The sequence below is a fragment of the Nicotiana tabacum genome, chromosome 4 (assembly GCF_000715075.1).
Source record: "Nicotiana tabacum cultivar K326 chromosome 4, ASM71507v2, whole genome shotgun sequence".
Taxonomy (NCBI): domain Eukaryota; kingdom Viridiplantae; phylum Streptophyta; class Magnoliopsida; order Solanales; family Solanaceae; genus Nicotiana; species Nicotiana tabacum.
In genome coordinates this window covers 55,330,279-55,347,554 of record NC_134083.1, presented here as the reverse complement: position 1 = coordinate 55,347,554, position 17,276 = coordinate 55,330,279, and the positions used below count along the sequence as shown (strand labels likewise).

Sequence of the window (17,276 nt, the reverse complement as noted above, 5' to 3'; positions counted from 1 at the left end):
CAAATATATTTTATTTGTCAAGTGCCATTTTAATTCAGGATGTATTTTTTTATATATATTTTTTTTGTATATTTATATGCCATCTTAATTAAATTTAAGATATATATGTTTATGTATATTTCACATGTCTAAGTGTCATCTTAATTGAAGATGTATTTTTATGTATATTTTTTATATATTTTATATGGGTTAATTCAATATATTTTTTTTATATATACGTTTTGTATATATTAACATATATTATTATCGAAGTAAAATTTTTATATTAAGAAAGGAAGAAAGAAGGAAGAGAAAAACTTAAGAAAGATAATTAAAAAGAAACGAATTGAACAAATTTAGAAAATATATTGGTTTCGGCAGAAAACAAAAGTAAGAAGATGAAGAAAAAGAAGGAAAGCTAATAGATAAAGAGAAAAAAATGCATGATTTTTTTACAAAGAATTATTGACTTTCCATTCAAATTGATTATGTTTACAGATTAATAATTAGTATTCCTATTTTAATGGAACTGCGTGCTACAAATATAAATATTTTTCTGTCACAATTGTAATATTAAGTTTTATACTAAGAATTTGTTATATTTCTTTTAAACTATAACAGTTATGTAAAGTTTCCTTTTTCTAAGTCTAATTTTAGGAGCATTAATTATTATTTAAGCATTTATCCGGTTCATATTCTTGAAGTCAGCAGGTCTCAGTCTTTAATAGTAAAAATTATTGTACTATATTAACTTTTTGGAAGTACGTAGCGGTCTAATTTCTTTAGCAATAATTATGGAGATAATTTTGTAATTGGTGTTGTAAAGACCGATTGGTCTGAATTGGCCCACGTACATGCATTTGCACCTGACAATACCAGCAAAAATTTAACAAAATGAATAGTAGATTTTCATCATATCGTAGTTCTAGAATCAAAGTAGAGAGTATTAGTGTATTACATTTACACCTCAAAATGAAATGACCACAGAAAAAGATGGCAATTGAATTTTTATTTTTTATTTTCCATCTAGTCAGAGCTAGAAGCCTCTTCCATTGCGATTGGCAGAAGTAAAAATGGTGAGTATAGCCATGGGAGTAAATCCTACGCCAACTCCACTTGCCAAGAAGAACGCTATCACCTGCCAATTTCGTTCGAAAATACATGTAACTAAAATATGGAGAATGAATGCAATGGGAATGTGTGTATGATCTCTGATTTTTATGCAATTTTTAAAAACAGATTGCAAGTTCTGCTTTTGCCCTATGATGTTTACACGTTTTACAAAATAAGGGAGACTATTTAGTGAAATAGATTGGTCCAACATTTGCTATTTTTTTCTAGGATTATTGGATCTTATTATCCTAGTTCTAAGCAATTAAAGTGACCCACTAATAGTATACTGTATTTTACAAGTAAAACAGAGATTTTTTACCCAGCAGTCAAACTTAATGTTTCTTATATCTTTAGCTTTACAACCAACTATATTATTCGAAAGCTGATCAGATTTATTCTCTTAGGGTCGTATGGTACGCATGATAAGATGGAATTGAGTATATTATATTTGGTTGGCGGTATAAATTTATTCCGGAATAAATTTATACCGTCAATCAAACATAATATAAACTTTATCCCAAAATTTATCCCACCTTATCCCGCATAGCAAATGACCCCTAAGACTGTAACTTCCGTAAAATGAAAGCATAGTAGAAATAGGCGTCTGTGTGTATAAAGTTAATGTGAAAGTCTTTAAATCGTTTTATACATTTTGGTGTTTACATAAGTACTACACTAGTAAAATTTGTAATTAATATTTGGGCAAGTTATATTTGGCCGGTCGGTCAAAAGTAACTACATTTGCTGGTCAAATATACAAAAAATATATATTTTTCCGACTATTATTTTGGGAGCGGATATTTTTTTTATATCTTACAAGTGAAGAAAAACTTTGGAGCAACGGTAAAGTTGTTTTCGTGTGACTATAGATTACGAGTTCGAGCCTTAGAAGCACATCACACCCCTTGGGGTGTGACCCTTCTATAGACGTTGCGTGAATACTTGTAAAAACGGCGTGTGGTAGCCACTAAATAAGGTGGTGTTTATTTTTTATCCACCAATTCTAATGTTGAGCAAAAATAGCTACTACTCTATTAAAATTAATATGAAAAGATATTTTTACCCTTTCTTCTATTTCTTTTATTCCCAAACCCTTCCTTTATACGCTTCTCTCATTTAAGTTCAGAGCCAAAATTCATAGGCAAAATTTTGCTCCCTCAATATCGTTCATGCATGCAACTCTCTTCTCTCAATTGAAGTTCAGAGCCAAAATTTCGTTCCCTCAATATCGTTCCTGCCCAGCCCACAGCAATTCTCTGCGTATACTTTGTCCAACTTAATCTCTTCTCCTTTGTCATCTTCTCTGCAGCGAACCAGCGTACTGGTATGTTTTCGATTTTGCTTTTATGCATTTTTCTTTTTGTATATCTCTAATCGTGATCAATGCTGTGTTTGTCATCATGTATGAGTGACATGTCCAAAATAATGATTATAACTTGATTCGCTGAGGAATAAGGTGCAGATTTTTGTGAGAAAGTTATTGAGAACCTTTTGGTATTGAAATATGTTTGTGGTTCAATCAATATACTGATTATGTAAGGACATTTCAGAAAAATAGTCCTAAGAATTTGTAAACTAACTGTGTTTAGAAATTTTAGTTAACTGTGCTTCTATTAAAGATGCATCTAATTAGATCCTGGATTTTAGCTTTTTAGTTTAAATATTAAGGACATTTCAGAAAAATAGTCCTACGAATTTGTAAGCTAATTTTAGTTAATTGTGCTTCTATTAAAGATGCATCTAATTAAGTCCTGGATTTTAGTTTTTTAGTTTAAATATTAAGGACATTTTAGAAAAATAGTCCTAAGAATTTGTAAGCTAATTTTAGTTAATTGTGCTTCTATTAAAGATGCATCTAATTAGGTCCTGGATTTTAGTTTTTTAGTTTAAATATTAAGGACATTTCAGAAAAATAGTCCTAAGAATTTGTAAGCTAATTTTAGTTTATTGTTCTTCTATTAAAGATGCATCTACTTAGGTCCTGGAAATTTAGTTTTTTAGTTTAAATATTAAGGACATTTCAAAAAAATAGTCCTAAGAATTTGTAAGCTAATTTTAGTTAATTGTTCTTCTATTAAAGATGCATCTAATTAGGTCCTGGATTTTAGTTTTTTAGTTTAAATATTAAGGACATTTTAGAAAAATAGTCCTAATGTTTACGTTCTATTTCCTTCTTTGTAGTGTACTAATGGAAGGAGATCGTGTTTTCGAGTTTGATGATTGGCGTAATTCGATAAGCTATTGGAAAGGAGATTTTCAGTATAAGGAAATAATAAAAAGTTTCTTGTCGAACATGCAATGGAAGAAGTTGAGGGATGGTGTTTTCGGAAACTTTTTTCGATTACAAGATGTAAAGTTCTGTGGTAGACTTATTCATTGTGTGTAGCTTTCAGAAATTATAAGCAATGACTCGCATTCAATGACATTCAAGGTTTTTGATCATGAAGTGAAGTTTACACGTGAAGCGTTCCAGATAATTACTGGGTTGAAATGTTCTTCTTCAGTGGACTTTAAAGTTTCACGTGAAAGAGAGAATAGGCTTTCGAAAGTCTACTTCCTTGGAAAGGATAGAATCGAGTTAGGTGATTTGTGGCATTTTATTACTAGTCACCCATATGGTACAACTGCATCATTTGTAGGCAGCCATGACGATGCGGTGAAGTTGGCAACAATCTATTTTATTGAATCTGTGTTGATGGGGAAGCACAAGAATCGGAATGTATCTGAGCGGGTAATAAAAATCGTAGGTGACGATGAACTCTGCTCTTCTTTCAATTAGGGCTTTCTTTATTATGAAAAGTTACTAAAATCATTGAAGAGCTGCTTGAAACCCAAACAAAATACTTCAGACAATGAGAATGAGAATGAGAAAGAGAAAGAGAAAGATAAAGAGAAGGACAGTTATACTATACTTGGCTTCCCTTTCGCCTTTTGTGTTTGGATTATGGAAGTATTCTCAATTTTTCAGGAAAAATAATTTGTGAACTTTAGAGAATGTGGGTTCCCCCGAATGCTATGTTATTCAGATATGAAATCTCCACATTATGACACCCTATGTAAAAAGTACTTCCATAATGAAAAGGTAAGTTAACAGGATTACTAGCTATTTTTTTGTTTATGTGTTTTAGTTATGAATACTTACGTTTTTTTATCTTATATAATAGTTGTATCAGTTGCTCGAGATGGTACCATTTCTTTCTTCTGAAGTAGATGCGGAGCCCATTAGTGTGCATGTGCCATTGTCTCAAGATCAAAGTTCAATGCCTTCAACACAATTTGATGAAGTCTTGCTTAAGGAAATTGTTAGCGTAGGTTTTCTGTCTTTGAATACCATTAGTTTTTTTTTTCTTATTTTTTCTTAAGAGACTTTTTTGTTTTTATGGTTTTTGATTCAGAGATTATCGGAGAAGTTCAAAAAGGATATGGAGGTAGAATGTACTAGAATACATCAAAAAATAGCTTTATCAGAAAAAAAGGATTCAAAATGACATCAAAGTAATATCCTTAATTTCTGTGCTTGTAACTCTAAGTTAAGGACACCATGTCCTTAATTTTTGAGCTTGTAACTCTCAGTTTAGGACTTCCTATTCTTAACTTTTGAACTTGTAACTCTAAGTTCAGGACTACATGTCCTTAACTTTTTAACTTGTAACTCTAAGTTCAGGACTACATGTCCTTATTTTTTGAACTTGAAACTCTAAGTTAAGGACTACATGTCCTTAATTTCTATGCTTGTAACTCTAAGTTAAGGACCAAGTGTCCTTAATTTGTGAGCTTGTAACTTGAAGTTTAGGACTACCTGTCCTTAACTTTTTAACTTATAACTCTAAGTTCAGGACTACATGTCCTTAACTTTTTAACTTGTAACTCTAAGTTCAGGACTACATGTCCTTAATTTCTGTGCTTGTAACTCTAAGTTAAAGACCAAGTGTCCTTAATTTGTGAGCTTGTAACTTGAAGTTTAGGACTACCTGTCCTTAACTTCTTAACTTGTAACTCTAAGTTCAGGACTACATGTCCTTAACTTTTTAACTTGTAGCTCTAAGTTCAGGACTACATGTCCTTAACTTTTTAGCTTGTAACTCTAAGTTCAGGACTACCTGTCCTTAACTTTTTAACTTGTAACTCTAAGTTCAGGACTACATGTCCTTAACTTTATAACTTGTAACTCTAAGTTCAGGACTACATGTCCTTATTTTTTTTAAGTTGGAACTCTAAGTTCAGGACTACCTATCCTTAATTTCTGTGCTTGTAACTTGAAGTTTAGGACTATTTGTCCTAACTTTTTAACTTGTAACTCTAAGTTCAGGACTACATGTCCTTAATTTCTGTGCTTGTAACTCTAAGTTAAGGACCAAGTATCCTTAATTTGTGAGCTTGTAACTTGAAGTTTAGGACTACCTGTCCTTAACTTTTTAACTTGTAACTCTAAGTTCATGACTACATGTCCTTAACTTTTTAACTTGTAGCTCTAAGTTCAGGACTACATGTCCTTAACTTTTTAACTTATAACTCTAAGTTCAGGACTACCTGTCCTTAACTTTTTAACTTGTAACTCTAAGTTCAGGACTACACGTCCTTAACTTTATAACTTGTAACTCTAAGTTCAGGACTACATGTCCTTATTTTTTTAAGTTGAAACTCTAAGTTCAGGACTACCTGTCCTTAATTTCTGTGCTTGTAACTTGAAGTTTAGGACTATTTGTCCTTAACTTATTAACTTGTAACTCTAAGTTCAGGACTATATGTCCTTAATTTATGTTCTTGTAACTCTAAGTTAAGGAACACTTGTCCTTAATTTGTGAGCTTGTACCTCTATGCTAAGGACCAATGTTCGTAAATTATAAGCAGCTAACATTCTGATTCTTATTTTAAATACTATCTCACAGGCTTTAAAGAAAAACCTAGGATCAAAGATTGATACTTTATTGAAGCTTCTTGACAAACCTCATGAAAGGACCTTAGAGAGAGAACCTAGTGTTCCAATTAGCAAAGATGCAGTTGATGATCAATGTGATAATATATATGTGCATGTAGAAGATCATTATGAAAGCGATTATAGAGATGCGCATCTAGAAGATGAAACTGATAGTGGCATCGATATTGGGAAAGTTTAGATACAGTTTTTGAATTTGGTATCATTGAAATTTATATTCAATAGCATAATACATATAAACTTTTTTGTGATTACAAATGTGTATAGAATCTTTTGATAGAGTGCAAGTTCAAGATGGAATGGAATGTCAAGACCAGAAAAATTCAAAAGAGACAAGTGTAACAGACATAATTTGTAAATCTGGAGTGCAATCTCAGGATTTAGAAAATTCATTGGGAACAAGTATAAGTGAGATTGTATGCAAATGTGTTGAAAAAATATATGATCTATCTACACCTCTCTCACTTAAAGAGAAATTTGGAAATCAAAATGATGTCAATCAAGGTTAGATGGAATTTTCATGACATGTTGAATGTTAGTTTTAGTAAACTATTAGTAACAAGTATTAATTGTAAATGTTACAGAATCTTTTGAAACTGCAAGGAAAGAAGATGGAGTGGACTATCAAGATGATGAAATTTCAAAAGAGAGGAAGTGGAGGACAATCTCAAGACATAGAAAATACCCAAGGAACAAGCATAAGTGAGATTGTTTGCAAATGTATAGAAGGAACATATGATATCTCTACACCTCTCTCTCTTACAGACAATATTGGAAGCCAAACAAATGCTAGTCAAGATAATGATTTAACTGGCATGATCTTGACAGTTGCAAAAAGTTACACGGAGTTTTTTTCATCTTATACATGTTTGTTTTAATCAAAGATTAGTAACAAGTACTAATTATGTTAGCTTTTGTAAATATTTTGCAGAATCTTGTGAACTTGCAATCGAAGAACATGGAGAACAGTTGCAAGATAAAGAAAATGCAATCAATATGTCAGCTCCATTGTCTGTTAAAGAAACACAAGAAGGCAACGTGGCCAACACAGGTATTGATTGTGTCCTTAATGTTGTATTCATAATTCAAATTGTCAGGACATTTCAAAAATTATGTCCTTAGTTTTTGTCTCTTCATTTGACAATTTGTTATAGAATTGACGATTTGCAGCAAACTAATGTATATGTAGTGTTGCTTGCAGAGCAAAACAAAAATGAAGCTGTTAACCAATATACTAGAAAAAGGAAGAGAGATAGTATTGGTTTTGATGGTCCATCATTTGCTATTCTTACTCCTACTCCTCCGACTACACAAATGAGCATTGATGAGGGTTTGTCTATGGAGGTTGAAGGAAATGTTGAAGAAGAGCTTGGTCGAGGGAAAAGGAATAAGAATCTTAGTTGGCAATTGAAATCTCCTTTTGAACAGAAAAGAAAAAGAGGAACATCGATGGCGTACAATGAAAATACTCCTAAGTATACAGGCTGGATAAAATCAAAATATACTCATACATGTATTTTTCATTATGCCAAAGATGATGAAAACTTATTGAAGAAATTCATTGGGTGGTTGGACAAGGAGAAAAGGAAAGGTCGCAAAAAAGTGGAAGTCCTTAAATGTATTCATTATTTCTTAATTGCTTACATTTATGTCTTGAACTTGTAATTTTAAATTCAAGACTAAGTGTATTGAGCTTCAAACTCTAACTTCATGACTAAATGTCCTAAATTTTTGAGCTTGTAACTCTAAGTTAAGGATTAAGTGTCCTTAACTTTTGAGATTGTATGTCTAAGTTCATGACTAAGTGTCCTTAACTTTTTAACTTGTAACTGTAAGTAAAGGACTACCTATCCTTAATTTTTGAATTTGCAACTCTAACTTCAGGATCAATTGTCCTTAATTTTTGAACTTTCACTCTAAGTTCAAGACCAATTATCCTTAACTTATGAGCTTGTTACTCTAAGTTTAGGACTTTAATTTATGAGCTTGTAAGTCTAAGTTCAGGACCAAGTGTCCTTAACTTTTGAACTTGTAACTGTAAGTTAAGGACTACCTGTCCTTAATTTTTGAATTTGCAACTCTAACTTCAGGACCAAGTGTCCTTAATTTTTGAACTTCCACTCTAAGTTCAGGACCAATTGTCCTTAACTTATGAGCTTGTTACTCTAAGTTCATGACTAATTGTCCTTTAATTTATGAGCTAGTAAGTCTAAGTTCAGGACCAAGTGTCCTTAACTTTTGAACTTGTAACTGTAAGTTAAGGACATCCTGTCCTTAATTTTTGAATTTGCAACTCTAACTTCAGGACCAAGTGTCCTTAATTTTTGCACTTCTACTCTAAGTTCAGGATCAAATGTCCTTAACTTATGAGTTTATTACTCTAAGTTCAGAACTTTAATTTATGAGCTTGTAAGTCCAAGTTCAGGACCAAGTGTCCTTAACTTTTGAACTTGTAACTGTAAGTTAAGGACTACCTGTCCTTAAATTTTGAATTTGCAACTCTAACTTCAGGACCAAGTGTCCTAAACTTATGACCTTGTTACTATAAGTTCAGGACCAAGTATCCTTAATTAGGAATTGAGGACTAACTTATAAACTTTCTAACTTTGATATTTTCAAAATTTTCAGGAGACAAACTGATATATATGCTGAGGATAATGGTGTGAGAAAGAATCCATATAAATTGTACCATCAAAAAATCAGTAGAAAAATGTTCTTCCTTGAGCTTGCAGATAGTAGCTTTGTACTTGATGATAAGGTTTGATAATTCACAAGGCATTTGTTTTCTTTCTTCTTAATTTATTATTTTTTAATTATTTATGACTGATGGATATTTTTTCTTTTTTTGCCTTTTTATGAAGCATATTGACATTGCCCTGTATTATTTGAGAAAGAAGGAATGCTACCACCCTTGCGCCCATCCTTTTCGTTGCATAACTACAAATATACTTTTTGATAACTATATGCTAATTGTGTATAAGGATTTCAATGAAGATGCTTCAGATTTATTTTGGTGTGATGATAATCAGTTGGTTCTCACACCATATGTGTGGGGTGACAATCGTAGATGTGGAATTGCTTGGACAGAGGTTGACAAAATCTTTTTTCCATGTCGGCTTCCTTCAGAAGATAATGATGTTGTGACACATTTTCTTTTGGGGGTATTGGACTTGAATGAGAGAAAGATTGATGTGTATGATTCCATATATAGTGAGCCATATGAGCAAGGAATGAAACACATTGAAATGTATGCACGCATGATCCCCCACTTGCTAAAGTTCTCACAGTTTGAGAAAAATCACAAGTCTTTTGGAAATGCATTCAACAAATTTGATATTCAGTGGCAAAGATCACCACACCAAACTGGATCGTACGTGTTGTCATTTGCTATATAATTTATATGTACTTTAGATTTATTTTATTAAAGATATTATTTAATTGACTCCATATTTTTCTTAGGACTGATTGTGGTGCATTCCTAATCAAGTATGTGGAGTTGTTGATGATGGAAAAGGATGTGGAGAAATTCCAACCTGAGGACATATCAAACTTCAGAAAAGAACTTGCAGCAAATCTTTGGGCACATGGAGAGTGGAAAAGAAATTATGGTTATGATACACCACCAGAAAATGTCAGTGACAACTATGATAGTGAAAATAAAACTTCTTGCCCAAAGGAGCTGTAGTGTAGTTGTAAAGAAAGTCAGCTGTAGTGAAATTGGTATAAAATTATTGTAAAGAATCCATATGAATTCTGAAATATCTTGTAAATTGTCATAAGGCACTTTATTTTGTTTGCATAGCATAATGTTTTGGTCACAGCTAAGCTAAATTATAGTTTCAGCAGTAATATGAAGGCATCGTGTTATTAATTTCTTTCTTTCTATTAACTATTGATTTGTCCATTTTTTCACAGTTTTAAAGGGCCAATCTTTGATTAAATTGTCTTGAAGTTTTTAGAAATTCAAAGCAACACATATTGATTGTTGTAGAACTTCAGAATCTGTTAACTACATCCTTATTTGTTGAAGGATGAAAATAATATTCAAGACATATTTTTTTAAATGTGCTAAACTTCTGGAATATAGACAATAAACTGAGATTTCCATAAGTTAAGGACATTTTAGAAATTTATATCCTATATATTAGATTCATACTTCAAATGTTCAGGACGTTTCAAAAAATTATGTCCTGAAGTTTACTTGTACCAATCTCATTTTAAAAATAAGATGTAGCAAGCTGTGTTTAGCAAGCTGCAGATGTCAAGTTTTATAACTACTGATTTGTCCATTTTAAATTGTCAGATTTTTATTAAATCTGTAGAGATATAGCAAAAGATACATTGATTATTGTAGAACTTCAGGACATTATGTTCATAAACGTCCTGATTTGTTGAAGGATGAAAATAATATTCAGGACATATTTTTCTGAAATGTCCTGAACTTCTGGAAATCTAGATAATAATCTGAGATTTTCAGAAGTTAAGGACATTTTAGAAATTTATGTCCTTAATATTAGATTCATACTTGAAATTTTCAGGACTTGTAAAAGATTATGTTATTAAGTTTTACTTGTACCAATCTCATTTTAAAAATAAAGATGTAGCAAGTTGCAGGCATCAAATTATATTAAAAAAAGGACTTTCTTGTTTACTTACGGCAAGAATAAAATCTCATAAACAATAATTTGTTCGACAAAGGTAAATTGAACTCCCAGAAAAAGAAAAAGAAACAAAGAGCACGTAAGTGCAAAGAAACTTTGAAAATTCAGGACATCTTTTATATAACTATCTGCTAATGTTTACTTGCTCAAATAAAAACAATCTAAATGAATCCAATTTATAGCAAAAACTTAAAAGAGTAGATAAACATAAATGGATATATCTATTATTCTCTATGCTTCCTTGAAAATGGATGGACTGCCGGAGAATATATACAAGATGTTCTATTATGACCAATTCTTCTGCAACGACCACATTTGAATGTTATTTTTGATGATTCGGTAGCTGGAATATGCCTTTTCTTCTGCCTTCTACCTGGCGAGACTTTGAAATCTGGAGGTTTAATAACTTGTGACTTAACACTCTCTGGTACAATCCAAGAATCTGTATGTCCTTCAGGATGTATTTGTCTTTCATATGTTTTCAGCCAAGATTCCTTTAAGTACCAGTCCGAGCAGAAATTGGACTTCTTGATATTTCTCTTCTCGATAGCTGCAATTGCATGTATACATGGTAATTCATCAAATTGAAACTGAAAACAATCACATGCTCTTTTGTTTAAGTCCACCAAGAAAGTAATTCCTTCTTCCTCAACTCTAGAACGCCATGAATCAACAGGGAAGACCTTTAAAGTTGAAAAACTATAAGTTAGTACATTATGTTAAATTATCATTAAAATAATAAGCTAAAGTAAGAACATAATACTTACATTTAAAGTAAAAGCTAAATCTATCTTTTTCTTCAATTCCTCTTCTACCCAACAAGAAACGTCATAAAAAGTTCCTTCTGCTTCATTTCTTCTTTCATAAAACCAACGTTGTAGCTTCACTTGGATGAAATCCATCATTCTTAATATAGGCAACCTCATTGCTTCTAATAGCACAGAATTCATTGACTCAACTATGTTTGTTGTGAGCATGTCATATCTTTGTCGTGGACTACAAGAACGTGCCCACCTTTCCGGTGGTTCTTCCATCAAGTAGTCAAAAGTCTTCTTATCAACTTTTGCTATATCTGACATGTATAGATCAAATTCTTTGCGCCTGTATACTCTTGCAGCACTTTGAAAAAGTTTTATGACCTCACTTTTCACTTTCCTTCGCTTTAGGTTCTGCTCCAAATGATAGATACAAATCCTATGGTGGCTTTCAAGATATACCTTTGCAATGCCATGTGCAATAGATTGATGCCTGTCCGATAAAAAAAATTAAATTATCACGGCTCCCAATTGCATTGCGAAGCACACTAAAGTACCACTCATAGGAATTGTTATTTTCAGATTCTGCAATTCCAAAGGCTAGTGGGAATATTTGGTTATTTGCATCCTTTGAAACTGAAATCATTAAATCACCACGATATTTTGACTTCAAAAATGTTGCATCAACAGCAATCACTGGTCTACAATGATTCCAACCAACTATTGATGATCCATATGCATAAAACATATAAAGAAACCTGAAAATACAGTTTGACAAAAGGTTAAAAATACAGGACACCAAATCGTTAACATTTACACTGCACACATCAAAGTTAAGGGCATCTTGTCCTTAATATTTTGACTGCACATATCAAAGTTAAGGACACAATGTCCTTAACATTTTCAGTGCACACATCAAAGTTAAGGAGAACTTGTCCTTAACTTTTAGAATGCATACATCAAAGTTAAGGACACCATGTCCTTAACTTTTACAATGCATACATCAAAGTTAAGGACACCATGTCCTTAATATTTTCACTGCACACATCAAAGTTAAGGACACCATGTCCTTAACATTTTCACTGCACACATCAAAGTTAAGGACACCACGTCCTTAACATTTTCACTGCACACATCAAAGTTAAGGACACCATCTCGTTAACTTTTTCACTGCACACATTAAAGTTAAGGACACCATGTCCTTAATATTTTTACTGCACACAGCAAAGTTAAGGACACAATGTCCTTAACTTTTTCACTGCATACATCAAAGTTAAGGACACCGTGTCCTTAACTTTTACAATGCACACATCAAAGTTAAGGACACCATATCCTTAAGTTTTTCAATGCACACATCAAAGTTAAGGACACCATGTCCTTAACATTTTCACTGCACACATCAAAGTTAAGGACACCATGTCCTTCACTTTTATAATGCACACATCAAAGTTAAGGACACCATGTCCTTAACTTTTTTACTGCACACATTCAAGTTAACGACACCATGTCCTTAACATTTTCACTGCACACATCAAAGTTAAGGACACCATGTCCTTAATATTTTCACTACACACATCAAAGTTAAGGACACCATGTCCTTAACTTTTTCATTGCACACATCCAAGTTAAGGACACCATGTCCTTAGCTTTTTCACTGCACACATCAAAGTTAAGGACGCTATGTCCTTAACATTTTCATTGCACACATCCAAGTTAAGGACACCATGTCCTAAAGTTTATAAAACAGACTAATAAACTCTTTTTCATTGTTTACCTGTTGTTGTCGTCTATCTTTATATTAGTGTATGTTCCCGGATTTTTACTTTTCATCATATACAAGTATGAAGACAATAATTCATAATTCTCTTCAGGAGTTCCTCGTATTAAAGCTGAAGCATGTTGAATAGCACGCCACGCCTTGTGATAACCAATGTCTAGTCCATGCAATTTTTGCATTTCTGCCATGACAAAGGCTAGTGTAACTTCAAACCTTGGGTCTCGAAGATTGTCGATAATGTAACCACTAATTAACTTTGAAATTGTATGTCTTTGATCAGCTTTCATAGTGTTAACTGAGCAGTCATGATTTTTCTCAATCTTTACTATCTTGAATAGTGTTGAATCTTTAATTCTGAAACCACGCACACACCACCCACACCTATCATCATTGCATTTCAACGAATATCTTATTGAGCTTGATCTAACAACCTTGAAATCAAAATGTCCTTTAATTGCTATATTGGAAAAACAGTTAATTATACTCTTCTTTTTGTCAAATATTGATCCCACTTTTATTTCATCCAACGAAGCATTTTCTCTTAATATCGTAGTTGGGGATTCTTTTTGTTTCGAATTTGAGCTTTGTCTAGTTAGTTGAGTAAAGGTTTTTTCAGCAACTCCTTCTATTACCGGTGCACTCTCTAAGACTTGAATACCCAAAGCTTGTTCGTTGTCAATCTCTATAATGCTTTGTCCTTCTACTTGAATAGAATCAAATGTTTGAAGCATCTCTTCAGTTATTGGTTGAGCTTCAACCACATCTATTTCCATTATCTGTTGGCATTTGTCTTGATTGTCTTGTTGAGTTTCTGTATTGACATGTTCAAAGGTGCTTGTAGAATCAAAAACTCTTTTCAAAATATCAACAATGAAACGACAACCCTTGAAGAGTGAATGATTTTTTAGTAACTCTATACATGTGTGAAGATCTAAATCTTTGGATACAAGTATTCCCTTGCTTGTTCCCAGATTGATATCAAACCATATCATTGCTTCAAACTTGTCTCTATCCAATTCAATAACTTCAAAGACCTGGTTAATGAAATCTTCAAATCGAATTGCCTCAGGTACTAGAACAAGCTTTGTTTGATGATCAAGATACTTATAGTCTGCAGTCCATCTACCATTAAAAGCAACTATAATACATATTGTATCCATCCTGCAAGTCAAGAAAATGGGAAATTCAGGACATATTTATACAACAATCGTGAAGTTAAGGACAAGATGTCCTAAACTTTATCAATACAAGTTGCAAAACACAGGACACTATGTCCTTAATATTTAGAACAACAGTCATGAAGTTAAGGATATCATGTCCTAAACTTTATCAATACAAGTTGCAAAAACAGGACACTATATCCTTAATATTTACACAGTAGTCATGAAGTTAAGGACATCATGTCCTAAACTTTATTAGTATAGGTTGCAAAAACAGGACACTATGTCCTTAATTTTTACACAGTAGTCATCAAACTAAGGACATCATGTCCTAAACTTTATCAGTACAAGTTGCAAAAACAGGACACTATGTCCTTAACTTTGATGTGTGCAGTCAAAATGTTAAGGACATGGTGTCCTTAACTTGGATGTGTACATTGTAAAAGTTAAGGACATGATATCCTTAACTTTAATGTGTGCATTGTAAAAGTTAAGGACAGGTTGTCCTTAACTTTGATGTGTGCAGTGAAAATTTTAAGGACAAGTTGTCATTAACTTTGATGTGTGCAGTGTAAATGTTAAGGACAAGTTATCCTTAACTTTGATGTGTGCAGTGAAAATGTTAAGGACACAATGTCCTTAATATTTAGAACAACAGTCATGAAGTTAAGGACATCATGTCTTTAACTTTATTAATACAATTTGCAAATACAGGACACTATGTCCTTAATATTTAGAACAATAGTCATGAAGTTAAGGATATCGTGTCCTTAACTTTATTAATACAAGTTGCAAAACACAAGACACTTTATCCTTAAATTTTTTTAGAACAACAGTCATGTTAAGGATACCAAATTCTTAACATTATGTCCTCAATATTTACAGAACAATCACAGAGTTAAGGACGCGATGTCCTTAACGTTATCAATACAGAAAAGAAAAAAAATAAAACTCCTAGCATTTTATTCTTCAGTAACGAAATAAAAATCCACACAAACACACAAAAGCATATAGAGATATCTGAAACTTTAGAACTTACTGTAATTTTATGGTGAATTTTGGACGAGAAAGTTGAATTCTGAACTTAGACAAAAAGTTTGAAATCGGAAGAGAAGCTTCTGCAATTTTGGACGATCACAACAATTCTCTGCACGTAAGTTTGAGCTGCTGCTGATCGTGAATAAGGAGCGTATGTATCAGCGAAATCCTATATAGCAAAAGGGTATTTTCGTCCGGGCAGGTAAAAGTTTATTAAAGCAGTGGCTAAAGACTAAATACATTTAAAACAGTGGCTTAAAAGTAAATATATGTATTGTTACTGGCTATCTGTGCACATCGCCCTGAATACTAGATACTTTGTCACGGGGCTTACAAGTGCATTAAATAGCAGAGAGCCGTTTGTATGCTACGATAGTAAACAGAAGCATATTATTATATATAGCTGCTTAAGAGTTCACAGAAGAAAACCTTATCTCCGTAAAACTCAAACATCGGCAGAAAGTCGCCCTTAATCAACCTCTTCTCTTTGACGGCATGATACAGTGCGAAAGGCAGCTGAATCAATGAATAGAGAACTCCTCCTGCAGCGGCTGCTAAGACATACCTGCAAATTGTAATCATGAGATTGAATCATAAATATTTGCTATTTTATAAATTTACCACAATAACAAAGAAGATAATTAAATTAATTTTTTTTACTCATTGCCAGGCACTTGTAACCTAGTCTACGTGTTATTCTTTCTGATTTTATTCAAAATATGGCAGATATTATTTAACCAGGAAAAACAAACGAACAAAGACAGGTAATTGTTACCAAAAGGTGTAATTATGTCGTTGATATGCAAAATTTTAACTGAACATAATTCCTGGAATTAAATTTATCATACAAAACCCCCACCATCTAATAAAATACTTAAACATTTTTCCTTTGCCACTTGAATCTGGAAAGAAAGAAATTCATCACCTGAAGCCTTTGATGTCACTGAATTTGGTTTTGTCGCCATCTAATTTGAAGTTGTTTGTAACAATAAGCGCAAGGGCAGCTGCGCACGATGCGAGAGTAAGTATCCTCAGTACAGCAATTGAGTTGATAATTGTACGCTTAGAAGTTGCCATTCTTCATTTAGTTCAATTTCTTCTTTTCTTGACACACTTGAATATTTTCAATAGAACAGATACAACCTTTTATTTATATACTAATAACCAGCACCTAAACATCGCTGAATTGGTCGAAATGGCCACACCAAAAAATAATTCTCTGAATAATGTTATTTTAGCTGGACGTGAATGTCACAGCAGGAAACAAACAATCCTTTCCCAATTTAAACAAACGTTTGAACGAGCAAACACGTAATTTCTTCGAAGGGGAATAAAGAATCTATGATGATTTTGTAATTTACTTATAAGATTAATAGCGTTGAACAAGCAACGAATCCAAATACATACATAATACTAAGTGTTAGTCAAGAAAGAAAACAAGATAATGAGACACCTTGTTGTCATTTATAAACAAGCATTCCTTCTGTATTTGCTGTACATACTTTCGGCTCAATTGAAGTTTAAATATTTGGACGCCATTTGGTTTGGTAATCTTAACATTTTTGGACAGAGAAGTAGAGGTTCCATTATCTAATGCCAAATGATTCCTTTCTATCCTGAATAGTAGACCGATTCTAAGGTAAATATTACAAGAGGCCATGTTTTGAATTCTTATGTTACATGAAAATCCGAACTGCAATACCAAAAGAGTATTATATGTCCTTGTGGAGCAGCCAAAAATGCCTTCGCGTAAAAACATTTATTGCTTAATCATGGTCAATTGAAACATATTTCCACCTCAATATGTCTCTTGACTACATATATTAATGTGGTTCTAGTGTGAACACGTGTGAAGAA

The 17,276-nt window shown here is 32.5% G+C and overlaps 2 protein-coding genes across 2 annotated transcripts; both read right to left on the bottom strand.

Annotated features, from left to right (window-relative positions):
• Positions 1–10,913: 10,913 nt before the first annotated feature.
• Positions 10,914–17,274, bottom strand: LOC107817605 (uncharacterized). Its single transcript, XM_075250829.1, has 7 exons — positions 16,345–17,274; positions 15,849–15,984; positions 15,421–15,588; positions 13,219–14,382; positions 12,113–12,202; positions 11,457–11,937; positions 10,914–11,372 (listed from the first exon to the last, which is right to left on the bottom strand). The coding sequence occupies exons 4-7, from the start codon at positions 14,379–14,381 to the stop codon at positions 10,914–10,916; spliced, it is 2,193 nt and encodes a 730-aa protein (XP_075106930.1). The 5' UTR covers position 14,382; positions 15,421–15,588; positions 15,849–15,984; positions 16,345–17,274.
• On the bottom strand, positions 15,813–16,496 carry LOC142161680 (CASP-like protein 4D1). Its single transcript, XM_075250828.1, has 2 exons — positions 16,345–16,496; positions 15,813–15,984 (listed from the first exon to the last, which is right to left on the bottom strand). The coding sequence occupies exons 1-2, from the start codon at positions 16,494–16,496 to the stop codon at positions 15,813–15,815; spliced, it is 324 nt and encodes a 107-aa protein (XP_075106929.1).
• Positions 17,275–17,276: the final 2 nt, after the last annotated feature.

Bases quoted from the DNA above. Each gene is read 5' to 3' on its own strand.
- LOC107817605 (XM_075250829.1), bottom strand. From the start codon at position 14,381: ATGGATACAATATGTATTATAGTTGCTTTTAATGGTAGATGGACTGCA. The intron at 12,203-13,218 runs GTAAACAATGAA...CTGTATTTTCAG, and splicing joins AAGATAGACGACAACAACAG to GTTTCTTTATATGTTTTATG. The intron at 11,938-12,112 runs GTCAAAATATCG...TTTATCGGACAG, and splicing joins GTTGATGCAACATTTTTGAA to GCATCAATCTATTGCACATG.
- LOC142161680 (XM_075250828.1), bottom strand. From the start codon at position 16,496: ATGGCAACTTCTAAGCGTACAATTATCAACTCAATTGCTGTACTGAGG. The intron at 15,985-16,344 runs GTGATGAATTTC...TACAATTTGCAG, and splicing joins AGTGACATCAAAGGCTTCAG to GTATGTCTTAGCAGCCGCTG.